At 35.4% G+C, this 12653-nt stretch overlaps 1 protein-coding gene across 2 annotated transcripts in view; it reads left to right on the top strand.

The window, feature by feature from the left end:
• Positions 1-12653, top strand: part of UBR3 (ubiquitin protein ligase E3 component n-recognin 3) — a 123060-nt gene that overhangs the window by 80442 nt on the left and 29965 nt on the right. For both annotated transcript variants that reach the window (XM_086615503.1, XM_086615502.1), the window contains exon 31: positions 3823-3908. In XM_086615503.1, coding sequence (XP_086471629.1) covers positions 3823-3908 — 86 coding nt within the window. The remainder of the gene's footprint in view (positions 1-3822; positions 3909-12653) is intronic.

The raw sequence follows: 12653 nt of genomic DNA, 5'->3' as shown, positions 1-12653 counted from the left end.
TAGAATTACTACAGACTAAAAAAAATTAAACTTCAAAAAAGACATTTTAATGTAACCTCACAGTTTGTGTTTATGGAAATAAATATGTAAATGAGCTGGTCATCTCCTAGACTGAAAGAGTTTTCTTTGTATGGTTTTAGTATGTTTTGTTTAATTTTAAGTATCCAAACAATGGACTATCCACAATTTAAATTACAGACAGAAGTAACTTGCTTCTGGAAGTTATTCCTGTCCTTCAGTCTGTTTCTTCCTTGTTTCCATCCAATTCTTTTTGAGGTGATGATATCCTTGTGTTCCTTACCAACCAGTTACCTTTGAGCATTTCTAATTGCATGTATTCTGAAACATTTCATTGTTGTTGGTCAGACCATCTACAGCTGTTACGAATTTCTTCCTGGTATTTAATTTAACATACAGATAAAGTGGTCAAGATGGTAAGTAGCCCCTGTTTAAATAAGCATTTGAATGCAATGGTATTTTTATTGACTCCATGTGTTTGCAAGTGAATCAGACACTCTTAATCTTCTTATAAGTCATGTTCCATTTTCAATCAGAAAATTACATCATCTGCAGTTATCTTAAAAGATGCTAGTTTACAGCTGGAGGCCAGCTTTGAAGTGGATTTCTGTGTTCTGGAATGGGAATACTACTGGTTAAACAAGATGTAGCCACTTGCCACAGCTTATCCTTTCTGCTTCAGGAAGACGAGAACTTATTTTTACTTCACTTTTGCTTACCCAGACAGATGTCACTGGTAGCAGAGGAAAGAAATTAACAATCAAATTCTCTACCACCTAGTGGGAGAGCTAGCCCCTAGCAAAAGAGGCACTCAGAGTCTTGGCATCCTGATTTACATGCATAGCTGGAAGAGCAGCGCCTTAGCTACCTCCTCCTTTCCCTGCAGTCTTACCTTGTTAAATTTATGCCCTTTTTGTATGCATCCCTCCTTGTCTTTGCTGACATTTCAGATGACTGTAGTATGTCATTCCCAACTCGTGTACCTAGCTTTAATTTTTAGCTCCACATGTATAGCGTTGATGACTGTCGTTTGTGGCAGTATCTTGGAGGGCTCTTTCTGTATTGCATAGCAATCATAGAATGGCGTAGGCTGGAAGGGACCTTGGACATCATCTAATCCTGCTTTTGTTGACTGTAAACAAAGCATTTGGTTTTGCTGTCAGCTATGTGTAGACTAATATAAAAAACTTGTGTTCTTTCCTTCCAGTCTGTGTCTCAGTACCTGTTTTTTTTCATATGTATGTTGTCTCTGTAAAGTGAAGTGGAAAAAACAGTAGTGCTTAACTTGATTCTTCTGGCCTAAATGGAACAGGAGGTCCATCCAAATATGTTGTCTTTCTGGAAAGGGCACTGCATTTTTACTTCTCTCTACTCTGTCCCGATATGAATTCTGAGAAATACACAATCACCCTCCCCGCCCCCAGTATGTTCCTTTAGGGAAAGCCCATAAGAAGGGGTGTTGTAGGGCTCTTAATCAGGAGTCTGTACAGATGAGCAAAATCTATCTTCTCAGTTTTTTTTCTGTGAGTGAGGAAGATAAAAACAGTGTTCTACAAAATTTGTTGCTCCAATGAATGATGCAAAGATTTCTAGATAGAGAAAACAGTCACTTATATAGATTTTCTTTCTTCTTCTCTTTCCTTCATGTTGAGAGAGCTGAGATCGCAAAGGATGCTTTCAGAGACCGCTCTATGTTCCACTCTTCTATCAGATGCCCCAAGTTTTTCTTCACTGATGAGAGAATAGGCACTGAGAGCTCTGCTTTTCTTCAGTAGAGGGCAGATGGTACTCATCCTCAAGGTAGAAGGGAGCTTGAATTAGGGAGGAGTCATACTAGTCTCTTTCATAAATGATTTAGGGCTATACCTGATGTAGAACATTTTATAAAGGAGCAGTGTTCAGTTTCACAGAAGATGCTTTCTCTACTGTGCACTTTTATGCCCAAGTTTAGGTATGTTTTGAAAGAGAGCTCTTATAGGAAAAGGCTAATATTTACGTTTCCAAGAAAGCTGAACTATAAGCTGCTATCTTTGAGGAGCAGTGGGCAATGAAGTGTGGGAGGCGAGAGTTGGTATGATGTGTGTGATGGAGCCTATGTTTCCAGAAATCCCTCTCCTTACATTCCTGATAGCAAAAAGTACTATATAACATCTCGTACGTATCAAGAAGAGTTTTTTCAGAATTGTCCCTGAGGATTGTTCTGTAAAATTGGACGTACTTCTTGGTGAAAGAGAAATCTAGAATTCTAGATCTAGAAAGTTGTTCTTAGACGTAAAGGTAGTGTTTTTGATTTAAATCTTAATTATCTTGGCTTTAATGGAAGCTGTCATTAATTTCGTTCTACAAATTAGTTATCAGAAGGTTCGTAGAAATAAAAGATACTGGTTTCCTTTATATTCCCGTAATGAACTAGCACATTCTGATCCACAGTTGCTGTTTTGTTCACTAATATAAAATCCCTGCCCTGCTTCCTTGCTGGTAGATTTTTAGAAGTTCAGTGAGCACTGCAAATCGCCTGAAGAGTGGAAAATTCCCCTGTCACTCGGATGCCCTTATCAGCAGCAACCAGATGGAGCTCTGAGCAGGCACATTATCAGTGTTAAATTGCCTTTTCTGAGTAGAGAGGATTAAAGCATTCCTTCAGAAATGAGTGGTATAAGCTGCAAATTTAGGGATAGTAATATTCTGAAATGTTACTATTTTAAAAACATGTGAAAGTATCTTAACAAATGCTGCATAGCAAAAATGAATTATTCTTTCAAGTTGATGGAGCTGAAATTCTTAAAAAAATAACTTTTTTTGAATAAAATAGTCATCCTGTAGTTTGTTCTTAAATATGTGTGGATGTGTGTTCTTACCTTAGATATATTATGTGCCTAAAATTCTAAAATAGATTTTAATATGTATGTAGTCACATTATATGGAACCCAAAATTGTTTGATTTTTAGTTAAAGGACAAAATATGTTTAGACTGAGCTTTGCAAAATAATTAAATTAGCAAAATAACATTTCAGAACAATAGAACTGTATTCCTTTATTTTAATTAATGAAGCATATGTTGACTTATTAAAACAAACTCTCAGATAACATGATGTAAATTGTTTGCTCCAAGTCTTGGAGGTAAAAGATAATGCAGTACTGCATTATTATTTAATTCCAAAATTAAACAAAGCTTTCAATTTGCCTAAACAATTGGTGCCTAAGTATCAGATTACAATACTAAGAAAGAAAGCATCAGTGTGACATGCAGAGATTTAGTGACACACCTCCTGTTTCATACTAATGAGCTGCAGTGAATGTCAGTGTTTCATTCAGAATTAACCTCTAAGGCTTTTATTAACTCACTTATATATAAAGGTCAGTGCTTCCATTATAATTTAGATGGTTTTCATACTTAGGTACTTGATGGCATATCTGTTGTACTGCCTGTTTGTTTAGAGCAAAACAAAAGCCCTGCCAACCTGTGTACGTCTTCTCAAATTTGCACATAAATTCCCTTCTTGTCAAGGAGTTATGTGTGCCTACAGAAAAAAAGCCTCAGAATTAACTTTTTTTTATTCTTGAATCACAACTGTAGCAGCTCTCTTAATACAATATTTGATAATCAAACTACTTAAAATAACGTATGGCAGTATCTTGGTGAGTTTTGTTTTATTCCAAGTCAGATGTTGGCAGTATCTCACACTAAAGATTGATTCACGTTGTTCTTTTATTTAGTGTACCCTGGGAGTTTGCGGTCACTTTTGTGTTCCTAGAAGCCTGGATAATGCTGTTCCATTCAACACTGTTATGTTTTTCTTTTAGAACAAACTTGGAGCTTGAACTGGTCCATCGAGGAGGCAATTTATGTTCAGGAGGTGCAAGCACAGCTGGGAAAAGATCATGTTTAAGTAAGTTTTATGTTATGAAGTACAATGTGAATTATTAGAATATTGAATAAAGATGTCTATTTTTTTCTAACATTGTCTAAATTATGTCAGCTTTTTTAAGAGCCTTCTTTCTGCCATAATGAGTCTTTGTTTTCGTTGCAATTTGAGAAATCTGAAATCTAATTTGCACAAACTATTCATTAGAGCTCTTCATGCGTTGTGAGTATGATCTATTTAGATATCAATTATCATAGTATCCATGTAGTATTTTTAATAATTTCACATTTTCATGAGTAAAATTAGAAGTATTTTAGGGGTAAAGCAGGAAAGCTTTGTTTCACCCTGGCTATCGCTAGCACTAGTAAAAACATTTGTTTCTCTGAGTGCTAGTTTAGCTCATGACTAGATCTTATACTTAGAAATCTGCAGCTACCCTGTCCCATGTCTTTAATTTCCTTAGTTCTTTCTCTGACAGGAGAGTTTTGCAAATTTTCTTTGGTAGAAACTCTCAAATCTTCATTGTTCTGAAGCCATTAATGTTTGACAAATAAAGCATTTCTGGTTGACAGGTATGCTTTTTCCTTAACATAAAATCTTTCTATCTTTTACTGGAATGGGAACTGTTAAGATTGGACATTTTCTTTTGTCAGGAAAAATTGGAAAGAGTGCCAGAATACTACTACTACTAACATTTGCTTAAATTAAGCTTATGCAGCAGTGGCAGCAGATTCAGGAGTAAAAATGGCAGAAAGCTGTGGCCCACCTCTGCCATAATTTGTACATACATAATTTGTAGGCGATGCTTTCCTCATCGTTTGAGGTGATGAGCCACCAAAGAAATCCCATCACATGCTATCCTGTTCACGTGCTCCCTAGGATAAGAGCCGTCTGTTACAGCCAGGAAATGCAGTTCAGTTGATTTCATTCATGAGTTGTGATTTGTGCAAAGTGATTCTGAACTGTGCTGCCTGCTGTCTCCCTCCCGCCGTCATTACCTCTCTTTCCCAGCAGAGTGAAGTACCTGAAAAATGTATGTGTTAAAAGAACATAGCTAGATAACTGTTTGCAAATTTGAAGCATTTAATAAAATCAAGGCTCTAGAGATAATTTCTGCATGGGTTACAATACGTTTTTAATTCTATGCTCACCTAGTCAGATGGATGCTTTCTAAATTTTAGCAAGTTAGTGGATGCATTACCCATTTCACAGGCTGAGCAGCTTAGGGCAGAGATTTCAGCTTATAACTGAAAAGCTTTTCAAATATTAAAAATGGAAACATTTATAATGATGTTATACCTAATGACAGTGTACCCCTGTTTTCACATGGCTTTACTAGCCATACAAGATCTTTGTAAGTCTTGACATATTAAAGTTTAGACAAATGTGTGCAGAGAAGTAGCCTGTAAATCTGTAAGGTCATGCTTTTATCTTATTGATAGTTTTTCAAAGTTGGGATATTTCAGCTTCTCTCCATATATATTTTTTCTTTTTTTTTAAAGAATATAAAAGTGGAATGGAATACAGTTATTCCGTCTTAAAACACTGAAATGTTTGACATCATATCAGTATGAAATTTGTGTTGTATATACCTATTTAAAAGGTTTATATTTTTCTATATATCTGTGTCTCTCTCTATAAAAAAAAAAAAGATAATGTTTTTTCTTATGATACTTTATCACCAACTAATGTCAGTGAGTGCTGGAAGATTATGACTTTGCAGAGAACGATTGAACCACTAGAGTGCTGGGTGGCTTCCTTGGTATATGTCTCTATAGCTCCATTGTTTCTATTTGAACTGTATCAATTGACACCAAGAGAAGAACTACTTCAAAGTTGGTTTTGTGTTTGGGATTTGTTTTTTTTAATCAAAGAAGAAAGAAAAAAATTCCACCAAGCTGAGGGCTTGGTAACTGACACTAAGTGGTTTGGATAATACATTAGTTAATTTTTTTTCTTATGCTTACTACACCATCCCTTCAACATCATCTTGCATAAAGAAGGACTTTTACATACTTAGGGCCTGATTTTAAAAGGAAGCATACCTTTTGCTGACTGCCAGTGAAAAGATCAGTCAGGATTTTTAATACATATTCCTCAAGTCTTGAAATGCATGGAGAATACTGTAATCATTGGAGAAATTTCTTTTTGGAGAACTACAAAATTGGAAACTATAAATGGAGAATGTTTCTCCACTGGGAAATTGTCTTATGCTGGATTGTTACTTCAACAAGACAAGACAAACTTAGGTCCTGTTTAAATTCATATATCATACTTACATACCTTTCCAGCACTTTTACTGTTTTGCCATTAACTCTCTATGTCTCGGAAAATGAACTCATGTTATCTGTTCATCAAAATAGACTACTGGAACAAACTAAGCTTGTAAGATACTTCTCTCACTTGAGAAGTATGGAAATTGCCATCTTTACGAGAAGCTTTAAGTAAGATTACATCAGCTGTTGCTTTTGAAAATATGTGTAGGTTTACAAAATCTAAAATGTTTGTGAAATACATCGCTTTTTGGTAGCAGCAATCCCGCTGTTAAACTGTGCATTAGTTGTCTATATAAAAAGTAGAATGGCCCAGTAAAGAAAAGTTTGTTTTAAATCCTTGTTTTCAGAATTGTGTATATATTTAGAGAGAAGAAATTTTTTTCCCTTTGATGTGATTAGGCTGTTTTCGTGTACTTGCACACAAGGGCTTAATCTGAAACTGGTAGAGTATTTCCTATAAGAAAATCGTGTTGAATTTTTTTTTTTATTTTTAAAAAAGCATGATAACATTTCTTGATTATTTTTTTCTCTCTTCTTAAAATACATTGCATTTTGTTTGTTTACTATAGTATATTGCTGTTCCTTTCTTAAACTGTTGTGTAATTTTGTTTGAGTGTGTTGTACATGGAAGTAGTGCTTTTTCCTTTAGCAGTTGCATTACTTCTAAGGATTCTAGTGCATATATGTGATGAAGGGTTGGGAACAGCATTTAAACACAATGCATCTGCTTTTTTCCCACACTTTTGAGTAGAAGGGTAAATTTGCTTATTTAGATCTAAATCAGTCATGTTGGTGTTTTTAATACCTATCTTGCACTTGAGAAAAATTGAAGTCCTTTAAAGCTTTCAGGTGAAAGGCACTGTGTATATGAATATATTATTACTTTAAACACAATGGAGACATGAATGTCGTCTATTCATTGTTAAAATGTTCACGTGCTGTTTATGTGCTGTATTGGTACTTATTTTCTAAAATTGTTATGTAGCATAGCAGTCATATTTAATCTTGTATTAAAATAAACTCGTTTTTAATGTAAGGTAATGGAGTTCTCTTAGAACAGACCTGTACTGTACTTCTATTTAGTATTATTATATTTGGTATTGGACATTAGGCTAAATATGACTAGTGGGAGCAGAATTACTTTTCTATACGTAGCAGAGTTTGTTTTAACTAAACTGTTACATTATATGAATTTCCTTCATTGCCACTTCCATATTGGTGCATTTAGAGATTAAAAATTGCAGTTCTTTAGATACATGTTCTATAGTAGTTTTTATTCTCTTTCCATGCTCATTTCTTTTTTGAATAAGTAATACTGTTTTTAAAGTTTGTCTTAAAATGTACCTTCAACTTCTTCATTGTTTTATGCAGTGAGGAAAGAATTATTTTAAAAATCCATTCCCTGTCTAGAACTCGAATACTGTTTGTTAGTCTTGCTTGCACAGTATTGAAACTGCTTTTGTTTTTTAAGTCATTCATGTCAGGTCCAGCAGAAGTAATCTAAAATATAACCCGGTTTTGTTTTTCTTAAGTGTGAGAAAATGAAGTGTCTTGTGATTCAGCATACCACTCTGTATTAGTCTTGTAACAGCTGTAAAGTTTGGTGTTGAGATATTGCAGAAAACAGAATCTGTTGTCCCAGGTGAGCTGTTGCAGCAGCAAGCATCAGGAAAGATGGTGGGAACAAATAGGTCAAGAGCTGTTTTAGTAGATCGCACCAGCTGCTCTTGGGAAGTAAAATTAAGAATGATTAATGTAGCTGTTAGTGTCAGTGATGGAGTCTGTGCAAGAAGAATGATGAAGAAAGCTTGTCTGTAAAATTGCCGTTTTAAGGTTTAAAGTTTTGTATACGTGTTTGCATCAGTGTGTGTTACTAAACAGTTTACAACCAAAAAATGCAAATAGAGTCCTATTTACTTAAAAATCAAGTCCTATATTAAGGAACACTTTATAGTTTTAGAGTCTATGGCCTTGAAAATTCTCTTGGGTTCAGGGGATAATTGTGATATATAACAACTGTATGGGTCTCACTTCTCTGTTTCATAAAGTTTAAGAGATCTGATGTTTTGTTTTTGTTTCCATTGTTTTGTATTTATGTAACAGCTTCAGAACACAATAGCAAGGCTGAACAATTAGGGCTTCTCTGTACGACCTTTGCATCTAACTTGTGTATACACGTTTTTCTCTGTCATTGTTGCTCAGTTAATCTTGCAATAGTGAGTGAAAAATTCCACAACATTTTGAAGTTATCTATAAATGGATTTATAGTGTAGTTCTTTCTTCCTTTTGACTTTTAAATAGTTCTTCTTTCTGATTGCCTTCTTTTCTTTTTTTCTTTTGTAGTAAGGATAGGATTATTTTTTTGGGGGGGGAAGGATTAAATATTCTATCACCCTGTCCTCTGGCTTCAGTTTGCCTGTATAGGAGTTCCGTATCCGTATGCTTCCCACAGATAGAGTCTGGCATTTCAGCATCAACTGCATTAATTGGAAAGGACATTAATTTACAAGTGAACATCAAAACAGTATTTAAGACTTGTGTAAGCTCGCCTTAACTACAGTGTCCAGCACCTTCATAATTTCTGTGATGGTTCTAACCGTTGTTAGAAAAACCATATTGTTCCACTAGGGGTTTTTTTGGTTTTTTTTTTTTCCTCTTGTTCATTTGAAGCCTGTGTTTTGCATTTGTAGATGGCTCAGCGGTGTCATCTTTCTTGATTATGGTGTTAGTATCAATTTCATAAGTGTCTTTAGTGTTTTTGTGAGCACAGGAAGTCATCTTGACATGAAGCGTTTTCTAAGATGTGCATATTCCTTCTGTATGAAATTTTTCAACCACATTGATAGTAATGGCTGTCTCCATTTTATTGATATGGCCAGTGATACTTGGAACCACTAAATATGGTTCATTCCACTAGGAAGAGAAAACGAAGTCTTTTATGAATTGCTCAGTTGCAACCATCTCCTTTCTGCAGTCTATTAATGTGAATATGATTGAAAATATTCCTACCCAGCTCTGCAACCACTGAAGGAAAAAAAAAGAATAAAAGTAGTTTTTAGGAATGCTTTTTTGCCACTTTGTACAGTGAGTCTCTGCAGTTGGTTCATTTGGTTTTGTGGGTTTTTGTTTTGTTTTTTAGTTAGGAGCTGGCAATCTGAAGATCTTTGGTGCCTGTCCATTCATGCTACCTTTGAAAAAGAGGTTTTCTCACCATCAGATGATCCTAACTATTTCTTAAAAAAGTTTCATATGCCATTCATACATAGCATGGGAGAGGCAAAGATAGATACCATTAGAATTCTGTTGCTAAAGTTGATTTCATACACTGGCAAGTTTGGTATCGAGGACAATTAGCTGCTTCATCAGCAATTAAGGCTTAAGATTTTGTAAAGACTATTCATGTCTTAATGCCTTAATAGGCTTTTCCTGACCTTCATGGTTTTTTCCTTCACTGATTCCAATCTACTGGATCAGTGATGAGCGGGAAGGTGATGTCAGCACGTCTTTGCAGCTGCTGTTGCTAAGTGGACTATACAAATCTCTATGAGGAGAAGAAAATTCCTCAATCTCCTTATTAGCAATCAAGTCCCATCTGGTTGTATCAAGTGTTTTTTGTTATAATCCACATTCTTCTTGATAGTCCCAGCAAACTTAGGGAAAAGAAGGGTGTAATGTGTCTAGTCTGATAAGATCTTCACACAGCAGTTGAAACAGGGATGTTATCAATTCCACTTGCGATGAACTGCTGTGTCACTGTGTTTTGTATCTTTTGACATTGTAAATGAGTACTAATTTATAGAATGAAAAAAGAGAAGATCAAAGCAAAATAGCAAGGTAGAGATTTTCATAACAGCAGTATGTGTTATTTATGTCCTTCTAAAACATAAGCATGAGAGAGACTGGGGAATAAATACATCATCTAGACGTTGCAAGTAAAACAAAGTCAGCTAATTCCTTAATTTTCTTTGTCATCATTATTGTAACACATTGCTATACATTGTGGAAGTGGAATTAGTGACAGAAAAAATCCTCTGATTTCACCTTTGATAATTGGAGAGACTGGAAGAAAAGAAAGAAGAAAAAAGTCATCAAAACTCATGTAGAAATTTGGGATAGCTTTGGCAAAGACCAAACCAAGATTACTAGTGAGACCAAAACTTAAACCTGTATGTAACTTCCTGAATCACTCATTTTTTGTCAGCTCAGCTCAGCATTTTTGTCAGTTCTGCCCTTCGTCTGTCAAATCCTTTTCTGAATTCAGTCTTTTGTGCTGTGCATACCACGCTAGACATGAAAAGAGCTGTAAAATCACCTTTATAGGCTCCTGCTTTATTCATTTTAGTGTACCAGAATATTTTTAAGAGGTTTCTCAACATCTGTAGAATCAGTGTGCTTCAACACTAAAAATAGTAAAGAGTGCAACTGCAGGTGCTATAGTGCAGGCAGTGCAGATACGTAAACAAAATACCCACTACCTTTTTTTTTATGAGAGGAGCAGCGTTAAAACTCTTCCTCTAATAGCTTCCTTAAATGGAATTAGGAAGGCCAATATGAATCGAAGTTAAGGCTAATGTCTAACTGCTAATCTGAATGAGTCTATGAAGTGTTTTATGTAAGCTTTACATGTATTCTGTGAAAACCAAGACCATCTAAATAAGCTGGGAGAATTGAGACAGTACTGCTTCAATGTAGGTAATATTTGAGTCATATGAACATGTTTTAAAGCCAGTAATGAACATGCCCACTTACATGTCTAAATCTTGGAATCTTGCCAAGTCCCTGATGACTTGCAGCAATAACTTACATTGTGCGTTCAAATTTTGGGATTTTTGTATTTACTCAGTTTAACTGGATGCAGCCTGTCTCAAGTAATAAGTTATTAAGAGAGGAGGATCATATTCAAATTCTTTTCATTGTTTACTACTCATGATTTTTTATCAGTAAACCAGTAATTCTCATTTTGTTGTGACTTCATAATTACCGTTCTCTAATTTTATTACTGCTGTGCTTTCTAAAATTAATATTGTTCTATCAAATTTTAAGAATGTTGTTTTGGAGACGCTGAGCTACAGACGGATCCTGTCTTTTCCCACTTACAAAGGTGGGCTGTCCTGGAAGGAATTGTACATAAGATACACTGGGGGCGGTGGAGGGGTTTGGGATGCCTGGTGGGGTTATGGCCTTCCTTTCCATTCTTCCCAAGACAAGGCAAGGTGGTTGTTTGTCGGCCATTATCACGTTAATGTTTTCCTGCTACTTTTTTTTTAAAAAAAAAAAGTTTATTTTACAGCTTTTAAGCAGGGTATTAAAAAATGAGAGGATATTCTGTATTTTTATGTCTACATTTTGGAATGATGCTTTCACACAAATACACAGGTAAAAAACCTCTGATACTCATTTGACCCAGGACAGATTTCTGAGTCCCTCAAGCATAAGAACATGGTGAAACACATTCTTATGCACGAAGAAGGTGCCAGTTATAGATTTTGGTCCTCTGGTGTTTTCCTTGGCTTTCTCCAATATTCTGTAATCATAGTAAATTTGAGGTAGAGCAATTTGGAGTCCCTGTTTTGTGAAACAGAAGAATGTTTGTGAAGAAATAAACCTTTGTATCTTCCTTTGACTCGTCCTTAGTTTTTGCTGATTGTTAGAAATCTTAGAAATGCAGATATGGCAGCAGCAGACAAATGGAGTAAAACTCCATTTCAGTAGCTTGGAAGGTGGCAGCCATTGGGCGGCGTTTGTTGCAGTGTCCCCGTTAAGGGGCAGCATCGTTCCTCGATTACCCCGGGTCTAGAAGCAAGCATGGCTGTGCTGTCTTGGCTTAGAGAATGTCTTGGTATTTTAAAGTCAAGTCATAATAAATATTTCATGAAAGGTCACTGTAACCATATTTCACTACCTACTTCCTGGCTTTACGTTTGCGTGCTAAACATGTTTTCTTGTAAAGAAGCGTAGTTGCCTTAATGACAAACAAATAACACTGTTTTACAAGACTGCTAAGCTGATTTTTTTCTGTTCAGATTCAGTTGGTGTTAGACTGTGTTTGATTCCATAAATGTTACGCACTTGGAGATTACAAATAAATTCCCCAGTGCTGGAATTTCATGCTTGCCTGCTTAATTTCATATTGGTAGAAACTCAGGAAAGAGCTGTTAAAGGAACAGAGGGTTAATTAATTATGCTAAGCATTATTATTTTTTGCATAGTTGCCCATTTCTATTTGAGGCAAGGAGCAGTTCAGAAAAAAATGATATTCCTTTTAGTAGCAGAGAGGCAAGAGGGAAGGAACGGATACTTTCATGGGTTTCATTCCAAAGACTGACTTTTTTTCTTAAATTTTTTTTGATGAAATAGCAGTATGTTTTGAAGTTTGTCAGCAAAGCAATGTTTTGCTGGAATCTCTTGCCAGGAGAAAAGATGACTTATTTTGTCCTCATTGACTGTTTTTATTCAGAAAGCAGGTGACAGCAATCAATTCCAATGCCATCTA

Source organism: Tauraco erythrolophus, chromosome 8 (assembly GCF_009769465.1).
Source record: "Tauraco erythrolophus isolate bTauEry1 chromosome 8, bTauEry1.pri, whole genome shotgun sequence".
In the NCBI taxonomy this organism is placed as follows: Eukaryota; Metazoa; Chordata; class Aves; order Musophagiformes; family Musophagidae; genus Tauraco; species Tauraco erythrolophus.
Note: the sequence above shows the minus strand (reverse complement) of the source record. Positions and strands in the feature narration are given on the sequence as shown.